Source organism: Ursus arctos, chromosome Y, assembly GCF_023065955.2.
Source record: "Ursus arctos isolate Adak ecotype North America chromosome Y, UrsArc2.0, whole genome shotgun sequence".
NCBI lineage: Eukaryota > Metazoa > Chordata > Mammalia > Carnivora > Ursidae > Ursus > Ursus arctos.
The window spans coordinates 23,043,211-23,057,338 of NC_079874.1; the positions used below are offsets into that span (position 1 = coordinate 23,043,211).

The 14,128-nt window shown below is 36.5% G+C and overlaps 1 protein-coding gene across 8 annotated transcripts in view; it reads right to left on the bottom strand.

Moving 5' to 3' along the window:
* LOC113249831 (protein WWC3-like) overlaps positions 1-14,128 on the bottom strand; it is a 250,805-nt gene that overhangs the window by 110,053 nt on the left and 126,624 nt on the right. For 5 of the 8 annotated variants that reach the window (XM_057315432.1, XM_048213624.2, XM_048213623.2 and 2 more), the window contains 2 exons: positions 7,987-8,096; positions 971-1,174 (listed from right to left, as the gene is read on the bottom strand). In XM_057315432.1, coding sequence (XP_057171415.1) covers positions 971-1,174; positions 7,987-8,096 — 314 coding nt within the window. Of the gene's footprint in view, positions 1-422; positions 571-970; positions 1,175-7,986; positions 8,097-11,234; positions 11,373-14,128 lie in introns of those variants that run through there. The other 3 variants (XM_057315449.1, XM_048213626.2, XM_057315436.1) reach the window with 2 other exon arrangements.

The window sequence follows — 14,128 nt, forward strand, 5'->3', positions numbered from 1 at the left end:
AGGCCCTCAAAGTTTAAAATCTTTGCTATTAGAAGTTCTATAGAAAAGTCTGCAGGCTTTTGGATTAGACTAAATAGATAAATTCCTTGAAAAAAACAAAATGCCAAAGTTGTGTCAAAGAGAAATAGAACACCTTGTATCTGTTAAAGATACTGAATTTGTAGTTTAAATCATTTCTACAAAGACCCTGAAGTATAGACCATTTTTGTGGTGAATTCCATCAAACATCTCAGAAACATTTAACACCAATTTTACAAAACTGTTTCAGAAAGGAAAGAGGAACACTCTCCAATAATTCAAAATTACAGACAAAGACATTACAAGGAAAGTTAACTATAGAGATTAAAAAACTGATCTATAAAATTTAGTAGTGACCTGACCATTGTGATTCAGAACTTAAAAAAAAAGAAAGTAGTATTTACCCACATGTGAAGAAGAGGTTTCAGATGACCTGGAAACAAGAAACGATTATCCCTGAACCCTCTGCATTCTCTTACGGCATATGGTTATAGAAATATTTTAAAGTCAAGTCACAGAGGAAAGTCCTTCATTCTCGGAAGCTTGTATGGCTTATTCACCTTGAAAAACAACTGCAATATCAAAGGAAACAAAATAAAAAAAAAAGTAGTAGCATAAGAAATATGTCTCCTTTGTGTCTGTAAGTTGTTTCATGATTCTTCCTTGAAATTTGATTTTCTCCCTTCCCCACCTGAACGGAAGGTCTTGAGGGCAGGGACGTCTGCACTCTTGGGCTCTACTGCCTCATGGTGCCTGGCCACAAGGCAGGCACTTGATAAATACTCGCTAAAGGAAGACACCTGACTCCAGAGCAAAACACTGACTCCTAACAGTACGCAGTTAGAAACTAGGAAGCGGGCTTGCCTGAGTCAAGTTCAGTGTTTGCAGGTAACCTAGTGGAGAGCTGGCTTCTAAAGTCATGCGTGTGAACCCCGGGAGGCAGTGAACTCACAGCTAGCGTAGGAGCGGCTGTCGTCCTCGCACATTCTGTGCAGCTGCTGGTACTCCTCCTGAGCCAGCTCGAACCGCTGCTGCTTAATCTGGTAGATCTCTTTCTTGGCATTGAGAGCCTCCTGGGCCACAACTAAATATTCCTTCAGCATCCGTTCCTGCTCCCGCCGCCACTGTTCTCTGGGATCCTCAATCTGGGTAAGCTCTGAAATGAAAAGAGTAAGAACGTAAGGGGCTTAGAAGTAAACTCTTTAGGCTGACCAACAGTCATGCACTTATGCGACTAGTCAATGTGAAAATTAATTAATTGCCAGGATGCACATTATGGCATCGATGTAACGAAGCTTCCTGTAGCGCGGAACACCTTCTGTTCACATGGCCACAGTCGAGATGAGAAGAAAACTCTCGGGACATGAAAAGGCTGGCTGGAGGGGGCTGAAGACGATGCCACACAATTTTTCACACTGGTGGAGACGTAACCAAATGCGCTCGTCAGAGTCAACCCGACGGCTCTTCCCAACCTCCTTCTCGCTGACTTCTTTGGCTCAGGATGCCCTCTGCTCCGGCTTGCTTGCCTTCCCCTTGCCTCCGCACCACACCTGCGGCCCTTCCACGATGCTTGTGAACTTCCTCATCTCCCACCTATAAATTCTCCCCTTTTCCACTCCGGCTTTCTCACTCTACAAGGGAGGCTCATGCCTCCCTCTGGCTCCAGCCTCTCTCCTGGGCTTCCATTTTTCTTCCAACTGTCCCCTAAATGCATCTCCACCTGGACGGACCCAGAGTAATTCTGAGTTGTTCGTCCAAAGCAGAACTCACTGTCACACGGTGTCCTTTTACTACCCAAACCAGAAGCACACAGTGACACTGCAATCACGTACTTCTCCTTCTGCCTCCGCTCTCGAAGTGAGAGGCATCAGCTGGATCTACCCACTTAGCCACCCTGGGACTCACCCTCAGAGAATGCCTGCTCTTCTCCCTCACCCAGAATATTCCATGTGTCATCAAGAACTGGTGATTCCTGCCCCTAGATATAATAATGACTGAGAACATATTCTTCTCCTCTATCCTCTTAGTCCATCACCATAATAATGTCTTTTCAAACATATAGAACATACGTATCTAATCGCACCAAAAATGCATGTCCATGTGCTATTTTTTTATTTATTTACTTAATTTTTTTTTTTAAGTGCCTAGCATGCAGCCAAACGTGGGACTTTAACTCATAACCCTGAGATCAAGACCTAAGCTGAGATCAAGAATCCGTGTCTTAGCAACTAAGGCACCCAGGCTCCCCAATGTGCTAGTTCTTAAAAGCACAAAGTCCAGGCTTAACATGACATTACAGTTGCCAAACTAATGTACCAATTTCATTTCTATGTTCTGTAACTTTTTGCTACCAATATGCCCCAGAATGACTGAAATTTCCAAAGCCCCCCAATATGCCAGGTTGGCTCATCTATGCATTTCTTTATCCTGCTTCTGTCTAGCAGGAAATCCTACTATCTTCAAAGATTCACTGAAAGGCACCTCTTTCTTAAAGCTTTCTTTGTCCCTCTGCCTGGAACTTCCTGACATTTAGTCAGGTGCTACAGCACACCAATATTCTTCACACACTGTCCAGATAACTGGAGAGTATTAGGAACCTCAAAGCAGTCACACAGGGCTTTTGGGGCCCCTTATACCACTGTCCACCAGGAGGGTTCCAATTTTGATTTTCTGATTTTTACTTATTATTATGGAAATATAGTTGACAAAAAATTTTATATTAGTTTCAGGTATATAATATCATGATTCACTACTCAGTGCTCACCATGCTAAAGTGTACTTATAATCTGCATCATACAATTTTATTACAATAATATTGACTATATTCCCTGTGCTATACTTTTTATCTTCAGGACTTACGTATCTTGTAACTGAGAGTTTGTACTTCTAAATCCCCCTCACTTATATCTCTCATCCCCCTACCCATCTCCCATCTGGCAATCTGTTCTCTGCATTTAAAATGTTTTCTTTATTTGTCCACTTACAAAAAAAAAAAAAAGTCCATTTGCTGTGTTTTTTACAACACACATATGAACAAAATCATATGGTATTTGTCTTAGACTGGCTTATTTCATGTAGTATAATATACTCTACAGTATTCTTGTCATTGTAAATACCAAGGTTACTCCTTCTTTATGTTCAGATAATAACCTATTGTGTTTATGTATATGTGTAGATATATACACATGCCACATTTTCTTCATCTATTTATCGCTTAAACTTGCTTCCATGTTTTTGTTTTTTATAAGCAGTTCTGCAATGAACATTGAGGTGCATTTTTTTTTTACTATATTTGTTTCCTTGAGATAAGTATCAACAAATGTAAAGATGGGTCATAAGGTTTTAACTTTTTGAGGGACCTCCATACTGTTTTCCACAGTGGCTGCACCAGTTTGCATTCCCACCAACAGTGTAAAAAGGCTCAACTTTCTCCACATCCTTACAAACACCTAGTATTTCTTATGTTGTTAATTTTAGCCATTCTGACAGATGTGAGGTGGTATCGCATTGTTGTTTTGATTTGTATTTCCCTGATGATCAGTGATGTTGAACATCTTTTTATTTGTTCATTGAAACTCTTCATGTCTTTTTTGGAAATACATTTATTCAAATCCTCTGCCAATTATAAATCAGATATATTTCCTGCTTTTGAGTTGTATAAATTCTTTATTATTTTGGCTATTAACTCCTTATGGGATATATTATTAGCAAAAATCTCTCATTATGTTCCATTTTAATAGTATACTTTGCTGTGTACAAGATTTTTTTATTTTGATGTTGCCCTAACAGGTTTTTTTTTTGCTTTATTCTTTTGCCTCAAGACATATATTAATAAATATGTTGCCAAGGGCAATGTCTAAGAGATTACTGCCTATGTTTTCTTCTAGGACTTTCGTGGTTTCAGGTTTGACATTTAGGTTTTCAATCCATTTTGAATGTATTTTTGTGTATTAGTGTAAGAATATGGTCCAGTTTCATTCTTTTACATTTAGCTGTCCAGTTTTGCCACACCATTTATTAAAAAGAGTACCTTTTCCACATTGCATATTCTTGCATCCTTTGTTATAGATTAATTGACGATATAGTCATGAGTTTATTTCAAGACTCTCTATTCTGCTTCTGCTGATTTACGGTCTATATTTCTGCAAGTACCATACTTTTTTTAATTACTACAGCTTGTATTATATCCTAACTCTGGAATTTTAATAGCTCCAGTTTTGTTCTTCTTTCTAAAGACTGCTTTAACTATTTGGATTCTTGTGGTTCCATGCAAATTTTAGGATTATTTGTTCTAGTTTTGTGAAAAACGCTGTTGGTATTTTGATAGGGATTGCATTAAATCTATAGATTGTTTTGGGTGGTATGGATATTTTAACATTATTATTTCTCCAATCGATGAGCATGACATATGTTTCCATTTGTGTTTACTTCAAATTCTTCCATCAATGTCTTTCAGTTTTCAGAGTATAGGCTTTAACCTCCTTGCTTAAATCTTTTGTAACTATATTATTCCCATTGCTGATATTGTAAATAAAACTGTTTTCTTAATCTTTCTTCTATTTTATTATTAGTATATATATACATGACAGATTTTCTATACATTATTTGAATATCCTACAACTTTACTGAATGTATTTATCACTTCTAATAGGTTTTTGATGAAGTGTTTCAGGTTTTCTAAATAGACAATCATGTCGGCTGCAGACAGTGATCATGTGATTTCTTCTTTGCCGATTCGGATGCCTTTGATTTCTTTCGGTGGCCTGATTGCTGAAGCTATGACTTTGGGGACTAAGCTGAACAACAGTGGTGAGAGTGGACATCCCTGTCATGGTCCTGTCCTTTTCCTTAAGGGAAAAACTCTCAATTGTGCCCCACTGAGGATGGTATTAGTTGTGGGTCTTTCATATGTGGCCTTTATGATGTTGAGTTATGAGCTGCCTACCCCTACATTGTTGAGAGTTTTTATCAAGGAAGGATGCTGTATTTGGTCAAATGCTTTTTCTGCATCTATTGAGAGGGCCATATGGTGCTTCTCTTTCCTTTCAGTAATGGGGTGTATAGCACATGAATGGATTTGTGGATGTTGAGCCACCTCTGCAGCCCAGGAATAAATCCTGCTTGATCATGGTGAATGATTTTCTAAGGTATTGTTGGTTCAATTTGCTAATATTTTGTTTAAGATTTTTGCATTTCTGTTCATCAAAAACATGTCGTTTTCTTTTTTGTAGTGTCTCTGTCGGATTTAGGTGTCAGGGTAATAATGCTAGACCTACAAAATAAATTTGGAAGTTTTCCTTCTATTTTTTGGAATAGTTTGAGAAGAATAGATAAACACAAACTTTTTAAATATTTGCAGAACTCACTTGTGAGGACACCTCATTCTGGACTCCTGTTCACTGGGAAGTGGTTTGGGGTTTTTTTGTGGTGTTTTTTGTTCGTTTGTTTGTTTGTTGTTGTTTTGGATTGCTGATTGAATTTCCTTACTAGTAATTGGTCTGTTTAAATTTTCTATTTTCTTCCTGATTCAATGTTGGAAGATTGTACATTTCTAGGAATTTATCCATTTCTTCCCACTGTCCAATTTGTTGGTATACACTTTCTCATAATCCTCTCATAATCCTTTGAATTTCTTTGGTCAGTGTTACTTATTTTGTTGCTGACTTTATTTATTTAGATTCTCTATCTTTTTTATTCATAAGTCTGGCTAAAGTTTTATCAATTTTGTTCATCTTTTTAGTGAATGAGCTCTAGCTTTCATTGAATTTTTTTCTTTTTTTTATTCTTTATTTCATTTAATTCTGCTCTTATATTTATCATTTCCTTTCTTGTACTAACTCCAGGCTATGTACATTGTTCTTTTTCTAGCTGATTAGGTGTGAGGTTACACTGTGATTATTCTTGTTTCTTGTGATTGGCCTACATTGAGATAAAATTCCCTTTTAGAACAGCTTCTGCTGCATCCCAAAGGTTTGAAACATTGTATTTTCATTTGCAGTTCTATGTGTTCTTTAATTTCCTCTTTCATTTCCTTATTGATCCATGGGTTGTTTAGTAGCGTGTTAGTTACCCTCCACATATCTGGGTTTTTCCCAATATTCTTATAATTGATTTCTAGTTTCTTAGGATTTCATCATAAAAGATGCTTGATGTGATTTCAATATTTTTAAACATACTGTGACTTGATTCGCATGTTAACATCTGGTATATCTTGGGGACAATCCCATGTGCACTTGAAAAAAATGTGTATTTTTCTGGTTTTGGATAGAATATTTATCTGGTCAAATGTGTCATTCCATATTAATTTTCCATCCAGTTAACTAACCACTGAAATAACTGGGTGTTAAAGTCTGCTCCTATTATTGTGTTACTGTCAATTTCTCCTTTCGTCTGTTAAAATTTGATATAACTATATGGGTGCTCCCATGTTGGGTGCACAGATATTTACAACTGTAAAGTACAATTTACTTCTTCGGCTTTTATCATTATGTAGTGTCCTTCTTTGCCTCTTGTTACAGTCTTTGTTTAAAAGTCAGGGTTGTCTGAAATAAATACTGTTGTTGCAGCTTTTTTGGTTTTGTTTTTTCAGTTCCATTTACACAGAATATCTTCATAAACTCTCATTATAAGGATCCCAGAAGGTGAGGAGAGAGAAAAGGGGGCCGAAAATTTATTTGAAGAAATAATAGCCAAAAACTTCCGTAATCTGGGGAATAAAACAGACATCCAGATCCAGGAGGCAAGAGAGCTCTTAACACCTAGCCAGGACACATAATTAAAAAGGCAAAGATTAAAGATAAAGAGAGAATTTTAAAAGCAGCAAAAGAAAAGAAAACAATTACCTACTAGGGAAACCCCATAAGGCTGTCAGTGGGTATTTTTCAGCAGAAACTTTGCAAGGCAGAAAGGAGTAACACAATACATTCAAAGGGCTGAAAGAGAACAACGTATAGCCAAGAATACTCTATCCAGCAAGGCTATCATTCAGAATAGAAGGAGACATAGAGTTCCTCTGACAAAAACTAAAGGAATTCGTGACCACAAAACCAGTATTACAAGAATTGACAAAGGGACTTCCTTAACTGGAAAGAAAAAGTCATAGGTAGAAAAAAAAATTATGAAAGGAGAAAAAAATCACAGGTAAAAGGAAACATAGTAAAAGTAGAAGAATCACTTTAAAGCCACTTTGGACATTAAAACAAAAAAGTAAAACAATCAGTTATATCTACAAAAATAAGCTAAGGAATCCAAAGATGTAAAATATGACATCAAATGTATAAAATATGAGTAAAAATTTAGTGCCTTAGCATTTGTTCAAACCTAAGTAACTGTCAACTTAATATAGACTGATGAATACACAGAATATTACATATGAACCACTGAATCAAACAATAATAGATACAGAAAAAATGAAAAGAAATGGATCCAAGCATAACACTAAAGAAAGTCATCAAGCCAAGGAGAGTGGGAGAGAAGAAGAAAGGAACAGAGAAGAATTACAAAAATAACCAGAAAACAATTAACAAAATGGTTGTAAGTGCCTTTCTGTCAATAACTACTTTAAATGTAAATGGACTAAATGCTCCAATCAAAAGACATAGGATAACAATAATAAGAAACAAGACCCATCTACATGCTGGAGAGAAGAGACTCATTTTAGTTGTAAAGACCCTTGCAGACATAAAGTAAAGGACTGGGAAAGAAAATATTCTGTGTAAATGGAAGTGAAAAAACAAAAACAAAAAAAGATGCAACATAATACATTTGTTCTTTAGCAAGACAAAAGCAAGGTACATCTAAACAACTGCTTTACTTTTGGAAGAATTCAGCTAATGAAAATTTTACATTAACAGAACTAGTTTAATAATACCTTACATATAAACTGTTTACAAGAAAGTTTCTGTCATCTTTGAAATTCAGTATGAACACTCATTGACATATAATCCTCAAATGTGACACTTTTCTTACTTTTTATGTGATCCATGTAATAAATTCCAATTTGTTTATCATATACAGTTTCCCATCCTAAAGGAAGTTCATCCCCAACACAATCAGCAAAGGTCAGTGGCTTTGTTATCCTGAAAAATAACACAATGAAAAAGGAATTGAAATTAGAGACAATTGTAGATAGGTTTACTGAATCAATTCTAAAATTAAATCTTAGTATAAAATTATTTTATCTAATACAGTTGATTGTTCTAATCCAATTATTTGGTTGGAGGACTAATTCACAATATTTCCCATTAATAGTTAATAACTATATAAGTAGTCATAATAAAAAGATTAAAATCTCAAAACCCAATTCTAAAGAGCAGTGAAAATATATACTCACAGTTACTAAAAAAAAAAAAAAAAAAAAAAAAAAAAAAACTGATAAAACAAGCATTTTCTCAAAGAATAATATCTAATGCAATGAAAGGGATATAGTTCATGTACAACAATAAAATACTTATCTTGTCTTTTGATTTCCTGATTAATTTTTACCTCCAAAACTGTTAGTTTCAACAATGGCATAACTCTATATGAAATATGATGGGTTTTTAAAAAGACTGATTGATTGATTGATTGATTTTAGAGAGTGTGTGCACATGAGTGTGGGGGAGGGGCAAAGAGAGGGAGAGAAGCAGACTCCTCACTGAGCACAGAGCCTAATGTGGGGCTCAATCTTAGACCCAAAGATCATGACCTGGGCTGAAATCAAGAGCTGGCTGCTTAACCAATTGAGGCACCCAGGGACCCCTAAATGTGATCCTGATAAGAATCAATTTATTTAATGAATTCAATGTTAACCATTAGCCAATTACAAAAAGCAAAACACAGTATATTAGAAAACTGTATTCAGCAGCATATTAAAAACCCACAAAAAGAAAATCAGAGCTGGTAAATTCTGCGAAGTCTGTATGATCAACATGCAAAAATTAATGGGTTCTATATACCAGAATAAAGAACCCAAAATGAAGTTAAAGAAAATTCTATTTATAAAGTGCACCACCAAAGAATTAAATACTTAAGAATAAATTTGGTGAAGGCAGTTTAAGATTTATATACTGAAGTATATAAGACATCGGTGAAAGAAAATAAAGAGGTAAAGAAATGGAAAGATAAATTGCCTACGTGGATTAAAAATTTTAACATTGTAAAAATAGCAATATTCTTGAAAGTGACCCCCATGCAACAACAAAAAAATTAAATATAAAATAATCCCTCTCAAGGAAATGTAAAGCCAAACTTTGAAATCATATGGAGGGAGTGATATCAGAAACATGGCACATTAAGTTACAAGGCCTTGTCTGCCCACAGAAGTATTGAAAGTATACTAGAAAATAACTAAGCTAACTTTATAGGAGATCTGGAAGCCAGACAATGAGCTACAGCAACCAAACAAATGTCAAATCAAGAAAATACTGTGTTCAAAATAGTAAGTAATTTTGTGCCCTTTTTTTTTTTTTATAAGCCATTTTGCATCCCATCAACAGAGCTGTGGAATTGGAAGAAATCAGACTGATTCCCAATACCTTTCTACAGGCCAGAAAGAGAAAAGGTATTATTTAGAAAGTACTAACCTGTCTATGATTTCCATGGGAGACTCACTTTACCCTCACATGACTTGGAGCCCTTCTGAAGAATGACAATCTAACTCTCAAGGAAAATGGAAGGCACAGTGACATGGTACACTTGTAGGGTGAATACAAAACTGTGGACTTCTAAAGCAAAAGACTAAAAGCATTTGAGCAACTAGAAGAAGCTTCAGAAGCAACTGGGTTCACAATCAGGAACATTAAGACATTTAAATCAAACATACATTTGAGATAGATTAGAAGGGAAAAGGCACACAAAGGCCAAATTTCCAGAAAAGACATAAGATTTTAAGCCTTTGCCCTGGACTGACAGCAAGTTTGAAGACATGCCCTGCTACTCAGAAAATATACTACAGAATTAACTGCAAAGACTAGAACTCATGGGTGTTTATCATATGCCCCATTTCCAACGAAAGATTAATAGGCATACAAAGAAACAAACAAAAGAACCATTAAAACATACAAAAATGAATCCCCAGAACCCATTACTAAAGGAATTCAGTTGACAGAGTTACTGAATACTTTTAAACAATAAACTTAAATTGGCTTAAAAGATAACAAAAACAAAGAACTAAATGAAAAAAATATGTAAATAAATTCTCAATATCAACCAAGAGATAAAATCATTGAAATAGTACCAAACAGAAATTCTGAAGCTCAAATATATAATATAACTGAAGTAAAGAACTCACTAAGAGGTTCAAAAGCACACACAAACATGCAGAAAATAGAATCAGAAAATTTGAAGACAGGCCGTTTAGTAATATTGAATCTGATAGGCAAGGGAAAAAGTAAACAGAGAATAAGGGGCATATATAGCACCACTAAGCAAGCCTTATGAAAGTCCTACCAGAAGAAAGAGAAAAGGGAAAGAGATCAGTTAAAGAAATAACAGCCAGAAACTTCACAAATATGAGGAAAGACAAGGAACTATAAACATGAGAAACTCAATAAAGCAAAAGCACAAATAACCTAAAGATATCACCACCAACATACACTGTAATCAAACTATCAAAAGCCAAACACAATGAGAGAATCTGGAGAGCAGCAACAGAAAAGGAATTTATAACCAAGGAAATGTCACTATTATTATAAGCTAATTTATGAGCAGGGACATTGCTGGCCAGGATAGAGTGGGACGATATATTTGAAATTCAAAAGAATAATTATCTATGGAAAATTTAACACCTAAAAAATAAAACTATCTTTTAAAAATAAAGTTAAGACATTCTCAGATAAAAATTCAGGGAATTCACTATCAATAGACCTGCCTTGCCTAAAATTCTAATGAGATTTCTTTAATCTGATATAAAAGATGCAAACGTGTAATTTGACATCACACAGTTGTCAGAATAACTAGTATCAAAAAGAGCAGAATCAACAGATGTTGGCAAAGATATGAAGAAAAACGAAACTTCATGAACCACAGCTGGTAGAAAGTAAACTGGTGCAGCCACTGTGGAAAACCGTATGAAGGTTCTTCAATAAATCAAAATACAATTATCATATGATCCAGAATTTTCTTTTTAAAGATTGATTGATTGATCGATTATTTATTTCTTTGTCAGAGAGAGAGGCAGAGGGAGACAGAGCATGAACAGGGGAAGCAGCAGGCAGAGGGAGAAACACACTACCCACTGAGCAGGGAGCCTGATGGGCTCAATCCCAGGACTCTGAGATCATGACCTGAGCCGAAGACAGATGCTTAACCAACTGAGCCACCCAGGCATCCCTGATCCAGCGATTCCACAACTGGGTATTCACCCTAAGAAAATGAAAAAACATTATTGTAAAAGATATATACACCCCTGTTTATTGCAGTATTACTACAAGAGCCAAGATATGAAAACAATGTAAGTGCCCATCAACTGAGGAATGGATAAAAGACGTGATGTGCACACACACACACACACGTCTACATACATACATCCATACTCACACACACACACACAATGGAATATTACCCAGACATAAAAGGGAATGAGATCTTGATTTTGACATTTGCAACAACCTGGATGGGTCCAGTGCATATAATGCTAAGTGAAGTAAGTCACACAGAGAATGACAAACTTATGAATACAGTTAAATGTGGAATTAAAAAAAACACATCAGTAGATACAGAAAACAGACTCAGAGATACAGAGAACAAAGTGTGGCTGTCAAAGGGGAGGTGGGTAGAGGAATGGGCAAAATAGGTGATGGGGATTAAGGGAGTACAGACTTCCATATAAAATAAATTAGTCACAGGAATGAAAAGTATAGCACAAGGAATAGAATCAAAAATGCTGTAGTAACTTTGTACAGTGGTAAGTGATGTACAGAATTATTGAATCACTATATTCTACTCTTGAAAGTTATAAAACATTGTATTGTCAACTAGTGAAGGTCTTCTCCTGTACAAAGCCAGTCTTTTAGGCCAGAAGAGGTGATTTCTTTTTTTTAATGAGCAAAACACAGCAAAAAAACAAAGGATCCACAGAAACATAATAGTTACACATTAAGCCACAAAATAAGATTCAACAAATTAAAGAACACAGAAATCATACCAACTACCTTTTCTTTTATCCCACTGGAATAATAGGAATCAATAGCAAAAGGACAGCTAAAAAAAGAAAAAAGAAAAAAAAAAGAAACAACTCTGAAATATTTGTAAATTAGCAGTCTTCAACAACCTTTATGTCAAAGAAAATGTCACAAGGAAACAGAAAATATCTGAAGACAAATGAAAATAAACAATATACCAAACCTTATGGGATGTAGCAAAAGAGTGATGAGAGGAAAGAAAGTTAGAGTGCCAAATGCCTACATTAGAAAAAGAAGAAAGATCTCAAATCAAAAACTTAATTCTACACCTCAATGAACTGGCAAAAGAACAAGTTAAACCCAAGACTGGCAGAAGAAAACAAAGATTAGAGCAGAGATAATAAAATAAAGATTAGGGGAGGGTTCCAAGATGGCAACATAAGAAGACCCTGAACACCTCTCTGTCCCACTGAATCTATACCTACATATAGAGCAATTCTCCTGGAAGAAGACAGAGCTGAAGAACAGCTTCGGGGATAGAAAAAGAATAGAGAGGGCACAGAAACAACAGGAGGAAAGACAAGGATAGGGTAATTACAGGAACCCCATGCCCTACACCACAAATGGCAGTGCAGAAGGATAATACTGAATGAAGAATAGGATAAGATTCATCCCCAGTGTGGTGTGGGGGGAAAAAAGTCATTATTTAAAAGGGCAACTAGAATACAAAGGATCCAGTCCCAGAACTCTGCCCAAAGGTGGGAGAGCTGCTGGAACTCTCTCTGAGGTCCAAGGGGTAAGGGAAAACAGTATTATGCTCCCCATTCATCTCTATAGCGTATGTCAGAGTAGGGTCTGGACACCCTATTCAGCCTGCCACCTCCCAGAGCCAAGGGCCCCTAACCCACACCAGCCCTAGCTGTACTACCAAGGTGGTCCCCACCACAGTAGGCACTGGAACATCACTAGACAGTACCCATTATAGCCAAAGTGACACAGGTGCAAAGCTTCTGGGAAAACTCCAAGCCTGCGTAGCTTCTGTTCCAGATGGCTTGCCAGGGCATCCACTGCTGGGAGAACCCCCAAGATCTTTCAGCCACCATCCACTTCAGCGTCACCTAGGATGTCCCAACTTGCCCCTGTTCATCTCTAGGAATCCTGCCAGATCATCCCTTAGGCGAAGAGCACTGGGATCCCCCAGCCTGAACCAATGTCAACTATAGGTGTTTTACTAGGGCATCCTTTACATGAAGAGCCACAGAAATTCTGGCTCTACCAACTTCAGCTCTTGGCCACCCTACGCGGGTGGCCTTAGCACAGTACCCCAAGGTAGCCAGAGCCCTACTAGAGCTTTAGCCAGGAGGTCAGCTAAAGCCACTAGGAACACACAGTGTACACTAGGGACATTCAGATACAAGGGCATTCATCAAGGTCAGAAGAAGTAGCCATTTTACCTAATTCATAGTCACAAACAGCAACTCAGTCAAAATCAGAGACAGAGGAATATGTTCCAAGCAAAGGAAGACAAAAGTTCAGAAAAATAACTAAATGGAAAAGATATAAGCAATCTACCTGATAAACAGTTCAAAGTAACAATCATGAAAATGCTTACTGAACTGGAGAGAGGTGGGGAAGAACTCAGAACTTCAAATATGAGATAGAAAATATAAAAGAACCAATCAGAGTTGAAGAATACAGTAACTAAGATGAAAAATGCACTAAGGGAAATCAACAGCAGACTAGAGGATGCAAAAGAACAGATCAGTCTCCTGGAAGACAAAGTAGTTAGAAAGCACCCAAGTTGAAAGGTAAAAGGAAAAAAAATTGCAGAAAGTAGAGGATAACTTAAATGATATATGGGACATATGCATGGGGGGGTGGGTTCTCAGGAGGAGAGGAGAGAAAGGAGGAGGAAGAAAATTTGAGGAAATACAGCTAAAAACTTCCCTAATCTGGAAGAGGAAACAAAAATACTGATCCAGGAGGCACAGAAAGCTCCTAACAATGTG